Source organism: Oncorhynchus tshawytscha, linkage group LG04 (genome assembly GCF_018296145.1).
Source record: "Oncorhynchus tshawytscha isolate Ot180627B linkage group LG04, Otsh_v2.0, whole genome shotgun sequence".
NCBI lineage: Eukaryota > Metazoa > Chordata > Actinopteri > Salmoniformes > Salmonidae > Oncorhynchus > Oncorhynchus tshawytscha.
This window is the reverse complement of record NC_056432.1, coordinates 18,182,962-18,204,305: the sequence shown is the minus strand read 5'-3', so window position 1 is coordinate 18,204,305 and position 21,344 is coordinate 18,182,962. Positions and strand designations below refer to the sequence as shown.

Below are 21,344 nucleotides of genomic sequence, written 5' to 3'. Positions count from 1 at the left end.
CCATCATTTTTATTACGTTATCCATAAACATAATTATATTTTCCTAAGCCAAGAGCTTATCCAGTAATCACTAGTGCACACGCACCGTATGCACACATACACACGAACAGACACATCTTTCTATAAGGCCTACGTGGCAGTGCCTTGAGCGGTTTTGACATTTGAGCTCTCTCTCAGGACTAATCCCGTGGTTGTCATGGAAACCCCTGCTGATGGAGTGCACCAGCGCTGAGAAAGAAAGCAGTGGAGGGAGAATCTTTCTCTGCCTGTGATGTACTTTCAACCAACTTTGCCCACCGGCAGTACAATACAGCTATAACCTAGCCTATATCAAAATAATTTCCCTACCATGTCCATTATTGCACTGAATAACTAAACTATACTTATCATGTATTAAAATCTAAATAAAAATGGAGCAATCAGAGTACATAAAGCTATGTAATCTGAATGGATGATCTCCGTATGTGTGGTTCCCACCATGAAGCATGGAGGAGGAGGTGTGATTGTGTGTGGGTGCAACAGGTCAATGACCCAACACACCTCCAGGCTGTGTAAGGGCAATTTGATCCAGATGGAGAGTGATGGGGTGCTGCATCAGATGACCTGGCCTTCACAATCACCCGACCTCAACCCAATTGAGATGGTTAGGGATGAGTTGGACCGCAGAATGAAGGAAAAGCAGTCAACAAGTGCTCAGCATATGTGGGAACTCCTTCAAGACTGTTGGAAAAGCATTCCAGGGGAAGCTGGTTGAGAGAATGCAAAGAGTGTGCAAAGTTGTCATCAAGGCAAAGGGTGGCTACTTTGAAGAATCTAAAATCTAAACTATATTTTGATTTGTTTAACACTTTTTTAGTTACTACATGATTCCATATGTGTTATTTTATAGTTTTGATGTCTTCACTATTATTCTACAATGTAGAAAATATTTAAAAAAGAAAGAAAAACACTTGAATGAGTAGGTGTGTTCCAAACTTTTGACTGGTACTGTATATATTTACTATATTTTCCAGCTATTCTAAAGCTTTGTAATCCTAATGTTGGAGCAGTGTTGTGTATATTCTCACTAATACAGTATGTACTCCATTTCTTCCTCGCTCTCTCTCTCTTCCTTCCTTCCTTTCTCTTTATCTTGGTGCACGTCTCTGTTTCTTTCCTTATTATTAGAGGAGCGAGAAATGTAATTCTGTGACAAAGATGTCTCAATAGGATGACCCTCGTCTTTCAAACTACTAGAAAATACACTCCAATATTGAAAAGAAATCAGCATTTCCAGAGGGTGAAACCTCCTTGGCTTTGCGGTACTTTGGCCTAACATAACCCCGGGAGCCATGCAACCAAAGCAATATCCTTTGTGTCAAATAAACCCTTAAAGGAAACGAGTGGCTGGACCCTGTCCACTTTCGACACAGGAGGCACTCTTATTTAAAAGGTAATTACAGCTACTGGAGTAATGACCCCTAATCAGCCCCGTATCTGTGGCAACAGAACACATTAGGGGACTCAGAGTGTCTGTGTTGCCACTGACCAGGAATTCTCAGCACTACGACACACTCAACACATTCTAAATATGGCCAACCACACTATTGGCTTAGATTCATTATTGAATGCCAACATCATGCCTACCCTGGGTGCCAGTCTGTTTCTGCTCTCTTGCTATATCCTTATTGAAATGGTATGGCAATTCCATAAAGAGTTGATAAGAGTGCAGAAACAGATTGGCACTCAGGCTACTTCATGACCACTTTGAGAAAGATACACCTTTAAAGCTCGGCTTCATTAACAATTGGATGACTAAATAAAGATCCTATTAAATTAGTATTCTATTTCCTAATTCTATGGTTACTATCGCTGTCACAGCAATGTGAAGGGAAGGGAATAATAGCTATTTTGGTGAGGAGAACAGGAAGAAGGGACGGGCGTGACTGACACTTGATATTTCCCTGGCGCTCTTGCCTAGGCGACTTGAATATTTGACCATGATGATAGAGGCTAATTACTCCCCGGTGACCTGCCTGAGCAAGTCCTCGCCTTCCCTTTCCCCCTCCCCTCGCCCTCCATCTCCATCCTGTGATCTCTGCACACAGACACATTTGTGTGACAGCTTGGTGTAAAACCTGGGAGAACGTGGGGGGAGCTAACACTAACAGCCACCATGGTATATGAGGTAAAGGGAAAGCTCTTACTTCCAGGTCTGTTAAAAGTCAGGATACTCTCCTGTTGTAGTCGGGGAGGAAGAGCCTTTACTTGGAGATTGATCACACAGTTATCAGCTAGCAGTGGGCACATGCACAGCTAGAGCCCTATGGGTGCTGGAGCACCTGCCCATTTGTCCTCCTATGAAAAAAGTGTCCTTATGACTGGTGGCGCAACTATCAACCTAGATGATTTCTCATAAAACGCATGAATCTTTAAAACAAAAGTCCCCCTCCCTGCCCTTCTGCGACCGTGAGAGCGGCAGTGCATTGCTGCACTCTTCCTTGTTGCATGCACGAGCTACCCACCGGTGCAGAGCGGTGAGTTTGAAATGAATACGGCCAGTAGTAGGATACTTTGGAGTTGCTAGCATGTGTTGTCTCAGGGGGCAACAGCAGTTTGACTGTTTGTCAGTAGCATAACAAATTCAAATCAAGTAAAGATGAACATAATCTAGCTAAGTAGTTGATTAATCTAGTCTACATTAGCAACAGTGTTTCCGCTACATTCATTCATTTGGTAATTGTAGCCACTGCAAACAAAAAAAACTAAAATGCTACATCATAATATTTCTACCAAACATACTTTCAATAATATGTCCGGGTACAGCACCGGTTTAAAGGTTATTTGGCTCTTTGTGCCACTGTGGCAGCCAAAACTGCCTGTGCAGAAAACTCAGTGCACTGTCTTCAAGACAGAGCACTAGACATTGGAGAGACTCTGGGAAGATCTTAATTGCATACTCCTCGTCCTCTCTCCTTCTCAAAACCCATTGGATGAGAAAGCCAGAGGTCCCGCCCCTCTGATCTTCTCCTCCAATGTAGTTTTGGAGAGATGACTCAAGGAGTATGCAAATGAGATTCTTCCCTAGAGACAGTCCCCAGTTTGTGGTATGGCATACACATTAGGAACTTTGTCAAGCCTCCTCAGATATCACCCCTCACCCAGTCAAGTCTCAACCATGCACATTTTGCCATGAGGCAGAGAGAAAATTTTGCTGTTTTAAAGCTAATTTCCTGCAATTCTATACATTTTATCATGGTGCAGAGAGAACATTTTCTGTTTTATAGCTAATCTCATGCTATTCTACACTTTATGGCTTGAGGCTGAGAGAAAATGTTGCCGTTTTAAACAAATTTATTGCAATGACATGTTGGCTTATGGCATGTTCATAAAAGAAAACACATCGGGAAGTATGTCCTTTTACGAAGTCACTTGAGCTGACCTTTTCACAGTTGTTCTATAAACGACACTGCAACAAAAATGTCCAGAGGAAACACTGATTAGTGATGATCAGCTGATAAAGCCCAGCCCAGTAGCGCTTCTAGCAAAGATAGTTAATTTCATCTTTGGTTCTAGCTTGGTTAGCCTACAATGTGTGATGAGTGAGTGTATTTTTGCAGAAAATGTAATGTTATTAAGGTGCCCTTTTTTAAATTTTACTTTGAGCACCCACCAAAGTTCTGTACATGGCTAGCAGACCCTCAAACCCTCCACCCACAGGTTGATGTGATATGCAGATTTGGACCTTTCCTCTACCACTTTTATCAGTTGATAAAATATCCTGCGACTTCGGCAGGATGTCAGTAAGGCTTGATGAGCCTGTGAAGAATGTCTGAGGGACTGTGAAATTATTATTTCACCCCCCCCTATGCAGTACAGCAGATAGTCACTAACTAAAATGGCGCTGGAAGAAATGGCAACAGTTTTACGGGCGCCTACCCAACTGTGCTATTATGTGGGGTTGTTTCACGTTATTTGTAACTTATTTTGTACATAATGTTTCTGCCACCGTATCTTACGGCAAAAAAAAGAGATTCTGGATATCAGAACAGTGATCACTCACCTCGGATTAGACAAAGATTTTTTCTTCAACAAGCAGGACAGGATATACTGCCAACACCCGACAAGGACAACATCCACGTCATTGGCAAGAGAAAGAGACACAGGTACAGAGGACACAGAGCGGGGTGCCTCGTAAGGATCCGCAGAAGGCGAGTGGGAAAGCTGCCGTCACCGTCAATATTAAATTAGACGAGGTACGATCACGAATATCCTACCAACGGGACATTAAAAACAATAACATCTTATGTTTCACGGAATCGTGGCTGAATGATGACATGGATATTCAGCTAGCAGGATATACGCTGTACTGGCTAGATAGAACAGCACACTCTGGTGAGACGAGGGGGGGGCGGTTTGTGCATATGTTAGAGCAAAAACCAAGCCATGAGGTCGAAGGAATTGTCCATAGAGCTCTGAGACAGGCTTGTGTCGAGGCACAGATCTGGGGAAGGGTACCAAAACATTTCTGCAGCATTGAAGATCCCAAGTACACAGTGGCCTCCATCATTCATAAATGGAAGAAGTTTGGAACCACCAAGACTCTTCCTAGCGCTGGCTGCCCGGCCAAACTGAGAAATTGGGGGAGAAGAGCCTTGGTCAGGGAGGCAACCAAGAACCCGATGGTCACTCTGACAGAGCTCCAGAGTTCCTCTATGGAGATGGAAGAACGTTCCAGGGGGGAGGGACAACCATTTCTGCAGCACTCCACCAATCAGCCCTTTATGATAGAGTGGTCAGGCGGAAGTCACTCTTCAGTTAAAGGCACATGACAGCTCGCTTGGAGTTTGCCAAAAGGTACCCAAAGACTATCAGACCATGAAAAATAAGATTCTCTGGTCTGATGAAACCAAGATTGAATTATTTGGCCTGAATGCAAAGCTGTCATCAAGGCAAAGGATGGCTACTTTGAAGAATCTTAAATATAGTTTTTGGTACTACATTATTCATTATGTGTTATTATTCTACAATGTAGAACATAGTAAAAACAAAATAAGAACAACACTTGAATGAGTAGGTGTGTCCAAACTTTTGATTGGTACTGTATGTTAAAACTTTTTTATTTTTTATAAATTAGCAAAAATGTCTAAAAACCTGTTTTTGCTTTGTCATTATGGGCTATTGTGTGTATTGATGAGGAAAAAACTATTTAATTCATTTTAGAATAAGGCTGTAGCGTAACAAAATGTGGAAAAAGTCAAGAGGTCTGAATACTTTCCGAATGCACTGTATGTTGGGGAAAACCGCCTGACCATTGAAACCTGACTGACTCGTGTCTGACAGGATACCTATTCCTACCTCCTTTTTTTCTGTTGTAGGGCAGGTGATTAATGAGTAAATACCACCAAATATGTCCCAATAGTTGAAACTCACCACAAAATGAGACAATGTGGCTGCTGTCTTCATGTACAAACTTCCTGGTGACAGCCTCTTCCATGATCTGCTTCACCTGTGAATGACAGGGGGAGGAGACACTCAGACCTTCTCTACAAAACCACTTATCTACGGGAGTGAGGAGGAGGGAAGGATTTATCAGTAAACATGTATAGAATTAGTTTACATTGGGAACAGATAGGAGGGGAGGGAGACAGGAAGGGAGGTTGAGAGAGAGAGAGAGAGAGAGAGAGATTAAGCAGAGCGGGAAGAATCCATGCAAAGTTTGAAGGATGAGTCACCCAACTCGCATCAAGCAGATCACAGATGGACAGGGCCGAAGTGGGCTGATGTTGGGTGGGTGGGGGGCTAATTTATCCACACCTCTGGGGCCCACCTGACAGACTGGCTTTACAATCAAACCTCTTTAGATGTGAATGGAGAAAAAGAGAGTGAGAGCACAGTGCCACACGCTTTTCATGTCTCACCAGGCCTGGCACTATACGACACCTCTAATTGATTCAGTGACTTCGCAACCAGCAGAAACCTCACTCAGACACACAGCCTCGGAAAAACAAGCAGGAGGAGAGTTTTAGAGTACAAATGTTGGGTTTAATCAACACCAAGGTTTCCTCGTTGCTGACCCGGACACAGGCTGCTCACAGAGAGAGACAACATCAGACCTGCGCCCCAGATGCCTGATAACTCTGACCCTGGTGAATATGGTGACATATCCTAGCACTGCCATTGCTCTGTATCCTGGAAATCAGCCTGCAGATAGAGCAGCCCAGATAGCACTCATTTCCTGTTGTAATGGGTCTTTCCTCAGAGGAGTTATTACACTGCACAAAGAGAGGTGGTGCCTGCCTAGAGAACAACGCCACACACACACAAACAGACAGATACCCAAACATCTGTGCAGACATAGAGGAGCTTTGAATATCACTACAGAGGGCAGATTTAAAAAATAATGCTCCATTAAAGCAAAATATTTCAAATGACATGATTGTTTAACTGCCTCTATGTTGCAATCTCTGATTGTAAATCTAGTATGGTTAAACAAACCTGGGCCTGGTTTCCCAAAAGCATCTTAAGTCTATGTTCATCGTTAGGACCTTGGAACGGATCATCGTTAAATCGCCAAGCTGTTTCCCAAAACCATAGTTTCTAAAGTTGCACTTGAAATGTCTTGTTATTTACCGACTGCCCCAGATCACTAAGTGCATCGTTCAATGTGTTTTTTCCCTACCACATCACTTTATACACAGAAGATATCCACTAAACATCGAATCAAGATGTTTAACTGTCTCTCTGTGACCAATAACTTCACAACGAAGTTGACTGCAAACACAAGGTTGCCAATGTCTTTGTAATTGTTAAAAACAAGAAAAGGATCAAAAGATGCTTCAAATGAAAACTGGGATGACTGCAGTAAAATATAAATAGCCTACATTATAGGCTACATAGACCTATATAATACAAAAATATTTAAATCAATTTCATGTTAATTCAATTGAGCTCTATTTTTCTAATTGTAGGCTACTGCCTGTAATTTGCCTAAATATATTGAATGATGTGTAACAACACATGCACAATGATGTGCCAAATTTATCTGTGATTGATTGCATTATTATAGGGTAAGCATTAGAATAAGCAACCTCAATATTTGCAGCCATTAGGTGATAATATTGCTCTAGGAGCTGATGCGTCGTCAGTATTGTGGAAAAATTATAATGTTAAGGTAAAATTTGAATGGAGAAAGCTGATCAGAGAGCAGTGCTGCCTTTCTTTCGACACACTTACCGAATTTTTCTGCATGATGTTTTGGGAAATGTACGTTACATCTTCGGCCATTGTAGGAAAGATGCATCATTAAAACACTTGTAAGCCGAAGTTCCATTGCTATCGGGAAATCAGGCCCTGAAGGTAAAATGATCTGTCATAAGTGTAATAGAGGTGGTTCAGTGAACCATGATCATGTGATGAGTAACCTTGCCCCTGTAGACTTGCTAATGCCCTAGAATCAGATCAGTGTGCAAACAGTCTTTTGGCATACAGGAGAACGCAGTGTTTGAACCCAGATGGTCACATTGGTCTATATGAACTCTGTGAGGAGAAGGAGCTCAAATGGGTGTAAAGTGTAAGAGGCAAGCTAACAGGAGTTTGAGGTCAGGTCACATAAGGATAAACACAGCCATTTCAATTTGTGGATGTGAAATTGAACCATAACATGTCGGGGAAGGTGACACCACCTTCCCCGAGTTCCAGTTTTGTTGCTCTGTTGGCTAAAACATCCCCCCTTTAGCCCTCAGTACAGCCTCAATTTGTTGGGGCATGGACTCTACAAGGTGTTGAAAGCATTCTACATTCTACAGGGATTCTACAGGGATGTTGGCCCATGCTGACTCCATTGCTTCCCAAAGTTGTGTCTAGTTGGCTGGATGTCCCTTTTGTGGTTGACTACTGTTGATACACATGGGAAACTGAACATGAAAAACCCAGCAGCGTTGCAGTTCTCGACACAAACCTACTACCATACCCGGTTCAAAGGCACTTAAAGGGGAATATCAACCTGGCTCTGCCACGACATATAGTCATTAGTATTTTAACATTACGTTTTTATCATAAACATCACAATTATCCAAACCACAAGCTAGAACTAGCACATTTTAATTTTAATGGTAGAATTGGGAAGTTTCGACTCCCTGTGTTTTGACTCCCCATCCCATTCTTGTGTATTGGTGTTTCTGAGGGGTCTTTGGCCTGGTTTGCTAACTACCTATCTCAAAGAGTGCAGTGTATAAAGTCAGAACATCTGCTGTCTCAGCCACTGCCTGTCACCATGGGAGTATCCCAAGGCTCAATCCTAGGCCCCACGCTCTTCTCAATTTACATCAACAACACAGCTCAGGCAGTAGGAAGCTCTCTCGTTCATTTATATGCAGATGATACAGTTTATACTCAGCTGGCCCCTCCCTGGATTTTGTGTTAAACGCTCTACAACAAAGCTTTCTCTACCCTTAACCTTGGTTCGGAACACCTCCAAAACAAAGGTCATGTGGTTTGGTAAGAAGAATGCCCCTCTTCCCACAGGTGTTATTACTACCTCTGAGGGTTTAGAGCTTGAGGTTATCACCTCATACAAGTACTTGGGAGTATGGCTAGACGGTACACTGTCCTTCTCTCAGCACATTTCAAAGCTGCAGGCTAAAGTTAAATCTACTCTTTCACCCCAGCTGTCAAAGTAACCCTAATTCAGATGGCCATCCTACCTATGCTAGATTATGGAGACGTAATTTATAGATCGCCAGGGAAGGGTGCTCTCGAGCGGCTAGATGTTCTTTATCATTCGGCCATCAGATTTTCCACCAATGCTCTTTATAGGACACATCACTGCACTCTATACTGCTCTGTAAACTGGTCATCTCTGTATACCCGTCACAAGACCCACTGGTTGATGCTTATTTATAAAACCCTCTTAGGCCTCACTTCCTCCTATCTGAGATATCTACTGCAGCCTTCATCCTCCAAATACAACACCCGTTCTGGCAGTCACATTCTGTTAAAGGTCCCCAAAGCACAGACATCCCTGGGTCGAGCGTCTTTCTAGTTCGCTGCAGCTAGTGACTGGAACGAGCTGCAACAAGCACTCAAACTGGACAATGTTATCTCAATCTCTTCATTCAAAGACTCAATCGTGGACACTCTTACTGACAGTTGTGGCTGCTTTGCATGATGTATTGCTGTCTCTACCTTCTTGCCCTTTGTGCTGTTGTCTGTGCCCAATAATGTTTGTACCATATTTTGTGCTGCTACCATGTTGTGCTGCTGCCATGTTGTGTTGCTACCATGTTGTTGTCATGTTGCTACCATGCTGTGTTGTCATGAGTTGCTAGCTTGCTATGTTGTTCTCTTTATGTAGTGTTGTGTTGTCTCTCTTGTCGTGATGTGTGTTTTGTCCTATATTTAAAAATAAAATAACATTAATTAACATTAATCCCCCCAAAAGGCCTTTTGCCTTTTGGTAGGCTGTTATTGTAAATAAAATGTTGTTTTAACTGACTTAAAAGGTACAAAAAGCAATGAAATATATGATAAAGGTGATGACTTTGGTATTTATTTATTTTTCCTAATTTGAATTGTATAGTTATTTGGTTTGTTGTGTACCTGTTTGTATCTCAGAAGACCATATCCTTAATAATATCCATCATATTTACTTCATAAACACTAATTATACTAGCTTGACTGCACATAGTACAGACACAGTACAGACACAGAGTACAGACACATAGTACAGACACATAGTACAGACACATAGTGCAGACACATAGTGCAGACACATAGTACTGACACACAGTACTGACACACAGTACTCACACAGTACTGACACATAGTACTGACACATAGTACTGACACAGCACTGACACATAGTACTGACACATAGTACTGACACTCACTCCGCAGTAGTTGGGAAAGGGTATGGGAGCTGGACACACAGCAACCCAGACCCCCGCTGCTGTCGGAGATCACACCTACTGACTCAAGGTAGCTGGGGAATGGGTAGGCGATTCAGATAATAATAATGATGGCGCTGATCATGATGTTTCCACTACCTGTGCTGTGCTGTAAACCCACACTTGAAAAACAATAAAAATATTAGTACAAAAATAATAAAAAAGGAACTAAATGTGTTATTCACCCCAACACGCACACGCACACGCACACACACACACACACAGTTCTGCCACTCTCTCCAGACCCTGATTCCAGTTGACTGGCTGGAGATATTACCTTCCATCTTTTTATTTTTTCCCACACACACAAAGTAGGTTTTGGTGCGTTAACTTTTGTGCTTCAATGTATTTCTCTGGAATGGATTACAGGATTGTCTGTCCTCTATAAACATTTTGAAGCAAAGCTTCACAGTGTTGTAATGTACTCCTGATACTGTAGTTTTTCTTTAAAACATTTAAATTAAAAGCATACATTTTATACAAAAGTGAAGTAGCTCTGAATACCCAAATCCCCTTTCTCCCTGAGCCCTCCCCATCCAGGTGCTTTTAAAGCAGGAAGCAGTCATTTCAAAGGAAGCACCTGCTTTTCTCCCACAAGGCTACTGACGGAGAGAGCAACAAGAGAAAACAACAACAACAGAACCCTATAATAAAACTAGCCCTGATTGCACTCGCTCTTGGGTGCCCGCCATCTGTGAGTCATTCCAGGCAGATTGAAATCTGAAAGGAAGCGTTAGCCGTTGACTATTATGGCTGTTATCTTTAGGAAACATTTTCAAAATGCTTTTGTCAATTTGAACATTGAACATATAGGGTAGATATTTTCAATATGCCTTCAGAAATACTACTACTACTACTAATTATTATTATTATTACTACAGTACATGGTATTTATATCGCGCTTTTCTAGGACCCAAAGTCGCTTTACATAGTTTTCTGAAAAGTGAAAAATACTGGTGACTCATGAAGTAAGCGAACTGAGACTTGAAGTGTGTAATGAAGTGAAGTGTGTAAGTACAGCATATATGAAATGTTGCCCTTTGAAAGCATTAAAATAGAAAATATACACCAGTTACAAAGCAATCATGATGCAGTGTTGACCTGCAATTGGTTGTCTGAGACCACTGTCTTGTCAGCTACAGCAACGATGATCAGCCACAAACACGACTCATGCTGCCATCACGATAACAATAGCAATCCCAAAGCCTGATCACACACACACACACACACACACACACACACACACACACACACACACACACACACACACACACACACACACACACCCTTGGGATTTAATAACTGTTCATCATGAGCTTCATCATGAGCACACAAGCCTAAGATTACCATGCGCACTGCCAAGCATCGGTTGGAGTTGAGTAAAGCTCGTCGCCATTGCTATATGGGAACAAATTGCAGTGGAAACAAATTCTCTGGAGTGATGAATCACGCTTCACCATCTGGCAGTCTAACGGACGAATCTGGGTTTGGCGGATGCCAGGAGAACGCTACCTCCCCGAATGCATAGTGCCAACTGTAAAGTTTGGTGGAAGAGGAATAATGGTCTGGGGCTGTTTTTCTAGCTTCAGGCTAGGCCCCTTAGTTCCACTGAAGGGAAATCTTAATGCTATAGCATACAATGACATTGTAGACGATTCCGTGCTTCCAACTTTGTGGCAACAGTTTGGAGAAGGCCCTTTTCTACTTCAGCATGACAATGCCCCCGTGCACAAAGCGAGGTCCATACAAAAATGGTTTGTCAAGATCAGTGTGGAAAAACTTCACTGGCCTGCAGAGAGCCCTGACCTCAACCCATTCGAACACCTTTGGGATTAATTGGAACCCCAACTACGAGCCCGGCCTAATCGCCCAACATCAGTTCCCGACCTCACTAACGCTCGTGGCTGAATGGAAGCAAGTCCCTGCAGTACTGTTCCAACATCTAGTGGAAAGCCTTCCCATGAGAGTGGAGGCTGTTATAGCAGCAAAGGTGGGACCAACTCCATATTAATGCCCATGATTTTGGAATGATGTGTTCGACGAGCAGGTGTCCACATACTTTTGGTCATGTAGTGTACTTTAACATCTGCGAATCTGTGTACATGACAAATAAACTTTGATTTGATGTGCATTGATTGGTAGGCAGCTCAAGTAAATGTGCAAACTGCAGGGCACGTCACTTCTCTCAAGTCTTACTAGTTCTATCCTCCCATCAGTCAGAATCTGGATCCCATCCAGCCATCACAGAATCTAACTGGTGAGATGTCTTAGCAGACAAGCTGCAGGTTTCTATGGCGACAGCACGAGTCACATTGTCGCCTGAGCAGAGTCCACAGCAGCTATCTCTGAGAGATAGAGTACGTCAACAAGCCCATTCATAACACAGATAACTGGTATCACGCATAATCATTGGTTCACATTTCCCTTCATCAGCATAGGAAACAGTTAGGTGGAGGGATACAGACAGTTTAATTTCATAATTCCAGAACAATAAATATGTTGGACCCTGGAAACTGTGCATATTGTTCTTTCCCAAAAAGTTGAAATTTCATCCTTATGTGCACGTTTGAGGCTGGAGTCCTCTTTTCTAACATTTCTCTTGTATGACATTTAGACAAAATTGATTTGGTACCCCTATGAGCAATACTACTTTTGACAGCTAACAGCAGCCTTGTTTATGCCCAAAGGACAAGATCACATCCATGCTAAAACAATGTGAATCTTTACTGTTGCGTTCCTCAAGGGCTGGCATCATTAGATGAGGAGCATTCAGTACGTTCTCACTCAAGTATCACTCTACATCTCTGCTGTCACAGTGGGGACAATATCATATCAAACCTGGCAACCCTCCACTAGCGTGTAATGGGGCTTGGATAGAGCAGAAGCAGGATTTACACAGTCTTCACATGAACTCCTCGTCTACAGCCACAATCAGAACAGAGGGAAGACATTCCTCATCCCCATGGGCTATTATAGTGAAAAACAACTTGCACAATCATGTCAGCCTTACCAAGAATACATTTTAATTCGCAGACGCTCTTATCCAGAGCGACTTACCTATTACTCAGGCATACTCCTGCATGGACTGTTCCAGATGTTATATGACAGAAAATGGTTGTAGGTGGCTAACATCTGTTGACAGTTCCTACCGTGCATGTTTAGAGTGAATGACTCACATCATACTGAGAAGTGATAGTCTTGAGACAAGACTGATGAATTCATTCACATTAAAATGAATAGGGTAAAAAGGTAGTTTAACTACTTACTATTTTGTAGTATATATTATGAATCTGCCAACACTAGTAATAACCATTGTTTATTCACAAAGCTTGATAACACATTCCCCTGAGTAAAACAGGTTAAATATGCAAAACCATGTAGCTATGGGAACCCGGGTGATTACCTCATTATCAATGACAACAGAGGATTCCCTTTCCTGTGATCCGTCATGTGTCTCACCCAGGTAATAACACACTTTTTGGCTCAAGGGCTACATCGGTTTTTCGAGCGCCACACAGATTTGTTTTTGACCATTTTTCAAAATCTATTGCGAGGCCAGAAAAAGGGCAGTTATTTGAAAATATATACAGTACCAGTCAAAAGTCTGAATACTGATGTGAATAAGGTATTTAAGTTTTTTTTTTTATAATAAATTTGCAAACATTTCTAACAACCTGTTTTCACGTTGTCATTATGGGGTATTTTGTGTCGAATTATGTTTTTATTTTATTTAACCAATTTTAGAATAAGGCTGTAACAAAATGAGGAAAATGTGAATGGGTCTGAATACTTTCCGAGTGCACTGTTTATACACTACTGGTCAAAAGTATTTGAACTCCTACTCATTCAAGGGTTTTTCTTTATTTGTACTTTTTCTACATTGTAGATTAATAGTGTAGACATCAAAACTATGAAATAACACATATGGAATCATGTAGTAACCAAAGAAGTGTTAAACAAATCAAAATATATTTTATATTTGAGATTCTTCAAAGTAGCCACCCAATGCCTTGATTACAGCTTTGCATAATCTTGGCATGCTCTCAACCAGCTTCATGAGGTAGCGGAAGTTAATTTGTGGAATTTCTTTCCTTCTTAATGCGTTCGAGCCAATCAGTTGTGTTGTGACAAGCTAGGGTGGTATACAAGATAGCCCTATTTGGTAAAAGACCAAGTTCATATCATGGCAAGAACAGCTCAAATAAGCAAAGAGAAACAACAGTCCATCATTACTTTAAGACATGAAGGTCAGTCAATGCAGAACATTTTAATAACTTTGAAAGTTTCTTTAAGTGCAGTCGCAAAAACCATCAAGCGCTATGATGAAACTGGCTCTCATGACGACCGCCACAGGAATGGAAGACCCAGAGTTACCTCTGCTGTAGAGGATAAGTTCATTAGAGTTACCAGCCTCAGAAATTGCAGCCCAAATAAATGCTTCATGGAGTTCAAGTAACAGACACATCTCAACATCAACTGTTCAGAGGAGGCTGCATGAATCAGGCCTTCATGGTCGAATTGTTGCAAAGAAACCACTAATAAAGGACACCAATAATAATAAGAGACTTGCTTGGGCCAAGAAACACAAGCAATGGACATTAGACCGATGGAAATCTATCCTTTGGTCTGATGAGTCCAAATTTGAGATTTTTGGTTCCAACAGCCGTGTATTTGTGAGATCAAGTAGGTGTACGGATGATTGCCGCATGTGTGGTTCCCACCGTGAAGCATGGAGGAGGAGGTGTGATGGTGTGTGGGTGCTTTGCTGGTGACTGTCAGTGATTTATTTAGAATTCAAGGCACACATAACCAGCATGGCTACCACAGCATTCTGCAGCGATACGCTGTAAATGTGCTAGTCCAATGTCACATTGATTATGCCTGCACATCATGGTTCACTAGCAGCCCCAAACATCTAAAGAATAAGCTACCAGCCAAACAAGCTTGTAAGAATTGTACTAAAACTCTCCCCTGATACTCATATAGAGGTTGAGCATGTTTTCCTTTCTATCTATGTAATTATATATGTATTTATGTCAAAAATAAGGACCACAATGGAAATAAGTCCCCGATTTTATTGTGCAATCCCGGTCACTTGAAAAAATCTTTCTGTATATATGTATTTTTTTAACTGACAAATAAAGTCAATCAATCCAAACGGTGCAATGGCCAATTGATGAATGGAAAAAGACATCCGCTACAAAACACCAAAAAGTTGAATTACATTCGGAGAAGCCTTCGATACTGGGTAGGAATGGATGTATTTTCTGTTTGTCAAGATTAACATAGTCTACCTTGATTTGGACCAGCCCCTCTCCCCCAGTCAATTTCCATATGTCCCTAAGTAAGCAGCTATGCTAAAAAAGGTGACTGATAAGAGAAAAGAAAATGAAAGATGAGCCGTTGTCCTCTGTGCCCTACTCTTTCATGAGTGTGTAGCTCTCTCCTTATATAAACACAGGTGTGTGTGACGTGTGTATGTGTGTAGCAGAGGGGAAGAGAGAGACACAGGGAAAGAGAGAGTGATAGAGAGAGCACCAAGATACACCCAGTATAGGCTATTCTCAAGCATGCTTCTGTCACTGAAGCATATTGTTCTGGCCTACACTCTTATAAAAAAGGGTTCTTTGCCTGTAGGAAACGCTTTTTGGTTCCAGGTATAACCCTTTTAGGTTCTATATAGCACTTTTTTGTGTGTAGACCCAGGTAGACAAAGTGGAACGTAACCAGTTAGTAAGGGAGAGCTTTTCAGCATTCACTGCCAAGCCACCAAACAAACAGTACCCAAGCTAAGAAATGAGAGAAATAATGAATGAATACAAACAGGGTGAATACATCTGAATCACTATCCTTACTGGCGTATATGTCCGGGTGAACATTCCCTACTGCATCGTATTTGTGATGGGGCAGGTAGCCTAGCGGTTGGGCCAGTAACTGAAAGGTTGGTGGTTCGAATTCCTGAGATGACTAAGGGAAACATCTGTTGATGTGCCTTGAGTAAAGCACTTAACCCTAATTGCTCCTCTAAGTTGCTCTGGATAAGAGTGTCTGATAAATTACTAAAATGTACATTTGTTGGTGGTATCCTTCGTTTGACATAGTTTCTTACAATGCATGTAGCCTAGCAGCTGAATGTTCATTAAGCTAAACGCTCAACAGATGGCCACTGCCTTTGTCCTTTATGCCTACCATTTGCATTGAAATGGCAAAAAAGGAAGCTTTTATTAAGTCACTTTTAGTGACTCAAGTTCCATTTCCTTTCAGCAACCTCTTGTGCAGGGTGCTCTACCTCTTACCATAAAGACTCTCTTCAGAGGATATCACCCTGGCATAAATATATCTTTTCATCTGTGCTTTAAAAAAATAAAATAATCATCTAAATCTGTTTACTTCCATTTTCACTCCAATAGTTGCCACTGGGCAATCATATCACTGACTCAGACTATTCTGTGTGCCTCAGAGGTGTGCTGGAGAGTCTAGCAATCATATCACTGACTCAGACTATTCTGTGTGCCTCAGAGGTGTGCTGGAGAGTCTAGCAATCATATCACTGACTCAGACTATTCTGTGTGCCTCAGAGGTGTGCTGGAGAGTCTAGCAATCATATCACTGACTCAGACTATTCTGTGTGCCTCAGAGGTGTGCTGGAGAGTCTAGCAATCATATCACTGACTCAGACTATTCTGTGTGCCTCAGAGGTGTGCTGGAGAGTCTAGCAATCATATTGTATAATTGGAGAAACACAGACTGCTCTGGTCATGTGATCCGTCTTCACTCCACTGCAGTTTATTTAAAAATCAGCTACATTGTAAGCGCTGAGCACTAGGGAGCTAAACCTGGGGGGGATCCTGAGGAAAGTGAATCTCAGTTGGCTCTCTTAACACAGGCAGGTTTAAATACAGGGTTGGTCTGTACTCTGCTGATAAGGCTGGTGACAGGCATTTATGAAGATCAGGAGTAAGTGACAGGAGATTAAATCTCTCTTTCATTCATACCCAGACATGGACAATTTGATGTCTTTGTGTGCTTGACACAAGGTCTTGCGCTTTTATGAGACCAATAATGATATAGTCTGAGTCTTCCGACAAAACCGAACAATCACTTCACAAATATTCCCTGAAGACAGGAGAGGAAAATAACTGTATTTCTCTGATCCATTATTGGTCTACTACACCAAGTATGAGACGTTTAACAATCTGACCCAAAGACATCCTGGAAAGATTGAAATTGTTTGATGAAGTAGATGCTGATGATGACAATAGAAATAGAGTGGGGGAAACCTCAGCCTCCACTTCAGAGTTGATTGCAAGGAGTATTGATGTCTCTGAGGGGTTTTTGGCTTGGTTTGCTAACTACCTTTCTCAAAGAGTGCAGTGTATAAAGTCAGAACATCTGCTGTCTCAGCCATCCCAAGGCTCGATCCTAAGCCCCATGCTCTTCTCAATTTACATCAACAACATAGCTCAGGCAGTAGGAAGCTCTCTCATCCATTTATATACAGATGATACAGTTTATACTCAGCTGGCCCCTCCCCGGATTTTGTGTTAAACGCTCTACAACAAAGCTTTCTTAGTGTCCAACAAGCTTTCTCTGCTCTTCTTAACCTTGTTCTGAACATCTCTAAAACAAAGGTCATGTGGTTTGGTAAGAATAATGCCCCTCTCCCCACAGGTGTGATTACTAACTCTGAGGGTTTAGAGCTTGAGTTAGTCACCTCATACAAGTACTTGGGAGTATGGCTAGACGGTACACTGACCTTGTCTCAGCACATATCAAAGCTGTTCAATCTAGACTTGGTTTCCTCTATCGTAATCGCTCCTCTTTCACCCCAGCTGCCAAACTAACCCTGATTCAGATGACCATCCTACCCATGCTAGATTATGGAGAGGTAATTCATAGATCGGCAGATAAAATGTGCTTTACCATTCGGCCATCAGATTTGCCACCAATACTCCGCGCCTGTCCCCGCAAAAGGCCTTTTGCCTTTTGGTAGGCCCTCATTGTACATAAGAATTTGTTCTTAACTGACTTGTCTAGTTAAATAAAGGTTGAACAAAACAAAAAAGTTATTCACATGATTTCACAACTGTGTGATGAGGTTAGCGTGGACTCTTTAATCCAAATGGGTTGATACATGTTTACTTAAAACTGTTAAAACTTGTTATCACATGTATGAGCCCTTATTATTAAAGTGATAATCATTTATTTGACCGTTTTAGCAAATCTTCTTCTTAACCATTTTCAAAATTATCGAGTCGTTTTGGCTAGACATGTTTGGAGAATGTAGCAATACTTGTTGACACGGATTGTATCCGTTAGCGGTGCATTCAAATGCACCGGGAAAGAGCTGTGTTAAAAAACGTTTTGGGAAGTCGAAAATTATCTAAAACTGCACTTTACCTTTAAAATGACAAGCATTTCTATGCAACACTTCTTCAATTCTTCAACATCTATAGCTTATTTAGTCAGTATCATAATGAGATGCTAGTAAGACATTAGAGGGCGAATGCAGTCTTGAATGACTGCATTCTACAGGCTAGCTGGATGTCCATGACAGGACCCTCCCTATACAAATATTATTTATAGTTCAACTATATACCCTAACCCATAATTAAAGACTTAATTAGTTATAAGAATATGGTCAACTTCAAAATATATATTACACCTTGTCCTAATGTTCATGTTATTTGCAAAGATTGATAGCAAATACAAGAGTGGATGTAGTAGCCTACTATTTTCATAATATGTGCACACAAAAAGAAAATGGTAACAGTTACTGTAAAAGTAAATGAATGAACAAAAAACAAGCATAGCGTATCTACTCAGGGAGGGAGTATTTTAGCCATACGCATAACCAAAGTGTTTGTTTCTCCTATTTGATAATTGTTGCAGACTGGCAAAAACACCCACCTCCTTCTTGACAGTGCGCAGCAGCTTCTGTCGCGTCTCTGCTTGTAAAACATAACAGAAAGGGTTTCATGTCATTTCTTTTATAACACATTTCCTTTCACATTTACATCTTCAGCACATGATGGATATTGAATTTGGTTGTTCTATACGGTCCTGTGTTCTCTCACCTGCCATTGTGGTTGCTGTTGTTGTTGTTGTTTATGTTGTTGTTTATGTTGCTATGGAATCGGGTCCACTTTACGTAGCTCCTTCACACTGCTCCCGTCAGTTCAATGTGGCTGTGTGGAGCAAAAGAGATAGACAGCACTCGATACTTTACTCACACCTCTTAAAGCTACAGTAATCTCTTAAATTCGATTAAGTCTATAGACTTCTCCCAGAAACGCAAGATAAAAATTATACACAGGAATAATAAGTGACTCTTTTACACATGTTTGCCGTGATGTTTCACATTTAGTTCTGCATTGTCTGTGAGTACAAGGCATAATGCAAATTTAGGCATAATGCAACCTATTCGTTATTGAATAGCCTGATTTTGTCCAAACAGGTGACGTATTCTTCACGAGGCCTTATAAAGTCAGGAGCATATCATTAACCATTCATTTCTAGAATCATTTCCATAATAATGAAGCATTCCTATAACTTTTATCATGGCTTCATCATATTCTTCATGCATATTTTCACATGTATGCCAGTTTTTACAGATGATGCACCATCATCCATAACAAAACTGAGAAGACAAAATAGCCAGAGACAGCAGGAAATACTGTATTTTCTGCATAGGCCTAATCATATGCATTGGATATGTTTGGACATTTGTCCTACACGTGTGTCTAGTTGTTTAGACACAGAATTCTAGGCCTACCATTTTCAAATGTCTCGTGTATCCATCCTCACCATATCCTGCAGAGAAGTAGATATCCGGAGCCCTGGCCTAGAGCACATTTTGTTACAAAATACACAAAAGCCTTCCCTCACCAATAAGATGTGTTGCTAAGCAACCCCCTGAAACATATTAGCAGAGCTAATTGAGCAGATCCAGTAGATTTGGTGTCCTGGTCTTACAGCCTCTTTCCCTGGGGTAAATGACACTATCATATACTGAGAAATCAATATTCCTGTTTAAAGACATTGATCTGGACTCACTGGGAATTAAACACTGCAATAAAAATCATCCTATCCATGTTGTTTATTCTAGACTTGAATAAAGCCGTGGTGGTCAGGAGGAGTTAAAAAAGCTGTGGATAATAGTGGTGTGAATGGAATCTTGTGCGTTGGGGATATCATATCTACATTCACATATCCCATTTGCCTTCAGGTTGCAGAGTGGGGACACAACATTATTTCATATAGATTATAATTAATTAAATATGCCACAGGGATATAGTCTTGGTGAATCAAAATTACGTCACTTGAGGTGTGTGTATAGGAACAACTTCCTAATATTGAATTGGACCCCCCTCAGTACAACCTCAATTCATCGGGGCTTGGACTCTACAAGGTGTCAAAAGCATTCCACTGGAATGCTGGCCCATGTTGACTCCAATGCTTTCCACAGTTGTGTCAATTTGGCTGGATGTCTTTTGGGTGGTAGATCATTCTTGATACACACAGAAAACTGTTAAGCATGAAAAACCAGTTCTTGACACAAATCAGTGCATCTGGCACCTACTACCATACCCCGTTCAAAGGCACTTACATATTTTGTCTTGCCCATTCACCCTCTGAATGGCACACATACACAATCCATGTCTCAAATGTCTCAAGGCTTAAAAATCCATCTTTAACCTGTCTTCTTCCCTCCATCCAAACTGATTGAAGTGGATTTAACAAGTGACATCCATAAGGGATCATAGCTTTCACCTGGATTCACCTGGTCAGTCTAAATCATGGAAAGGGCAGGTATTCTTAGTGTTTTGTGTACTCAGAGTATATTTAAGCAATAAGGCCTGAGGGGGTGTAGTATATGGCCAATATACCACGGCCAAGAGCTGTTTTACGCACGACACCATGCGGAGTGCCTGGACACAGCCCTTAGCCATGTTAGCCATTTCCCATATATCACAAAACCCTGAGGTGCCTTATTGCTATTATAAACTGTTTACCAACTTAATTAGAGCAGTAAAAATAACTGTTTTGTCATACCTTTGGTACACGGTCTGACATACCACTGCTGTCAGCCAATCAGCATTCAGGGCTCGAACCACCCAGTTTATAAAAAGGTATTTCAGACCATATACCATGGGTTTCACAAAACATTTATTTGTACTATTTTTTACTAATTTTACTAATTTTACTAAATGGGCACAAGCACTGTTCATGACACAAACTGTTCACACCCCTCTTGTTGGCAGATTTTTTGTTGTTGTTGTAAGTTTAAAGCTTATTTCCTGAAATTCTACACATTTTATCATGGGGCAGAGAAAATGTTGCCATTTTAAAGCTAATTTTCTTGCACTTCTACATATTTTGCCATGTTTAAAGTGTATTCATGTGATATTCGAGTGA

General features: G+C 41.3%; 1 protein-coding gene across 5 annotated transcripts in view; it reads right to left on the bottom strand.

Moving 5' to 3' along the window:
* LOC112248252 (small G protein signaling modulator 1-like) overlaps window positions 1-19,115 on the bottom strand; it is a 74,817-nt gene extending 55,702 nt beyond the window's left edge. For 4 of the 5 annotated variants that reach the window (XM_024417125.2, XM_024417129.2, XM_024417128.2 and 1 more), the window contains exons 1-3: window positions 19,004-19,115; window positions 18,837-18,877; window positions 5,413-5,488 (exon numbers count right to left, since the gene is read on the bottom strand). In XM_024417125.2, coding sequence (XP_024272893.1) covers window positions 5,413-5,488; window positions 18,837-18,877; window positions 19,004-19,010 — 124 coding nt within the window. In that variant the 5' untranslated portion in view covers window positions 19,011-19,115. The remainder of the gene's footprint in view (window positions 1-5,412; window positions 5,489-18,836; window positions 18,878-19,003) is intronic. The other variant, XM_024417127.2, reaches the window with a different exon arrangement.
* Between the last annotated feature and the right edge of the window lie 2,229 nt (window positions 19,116-21,344).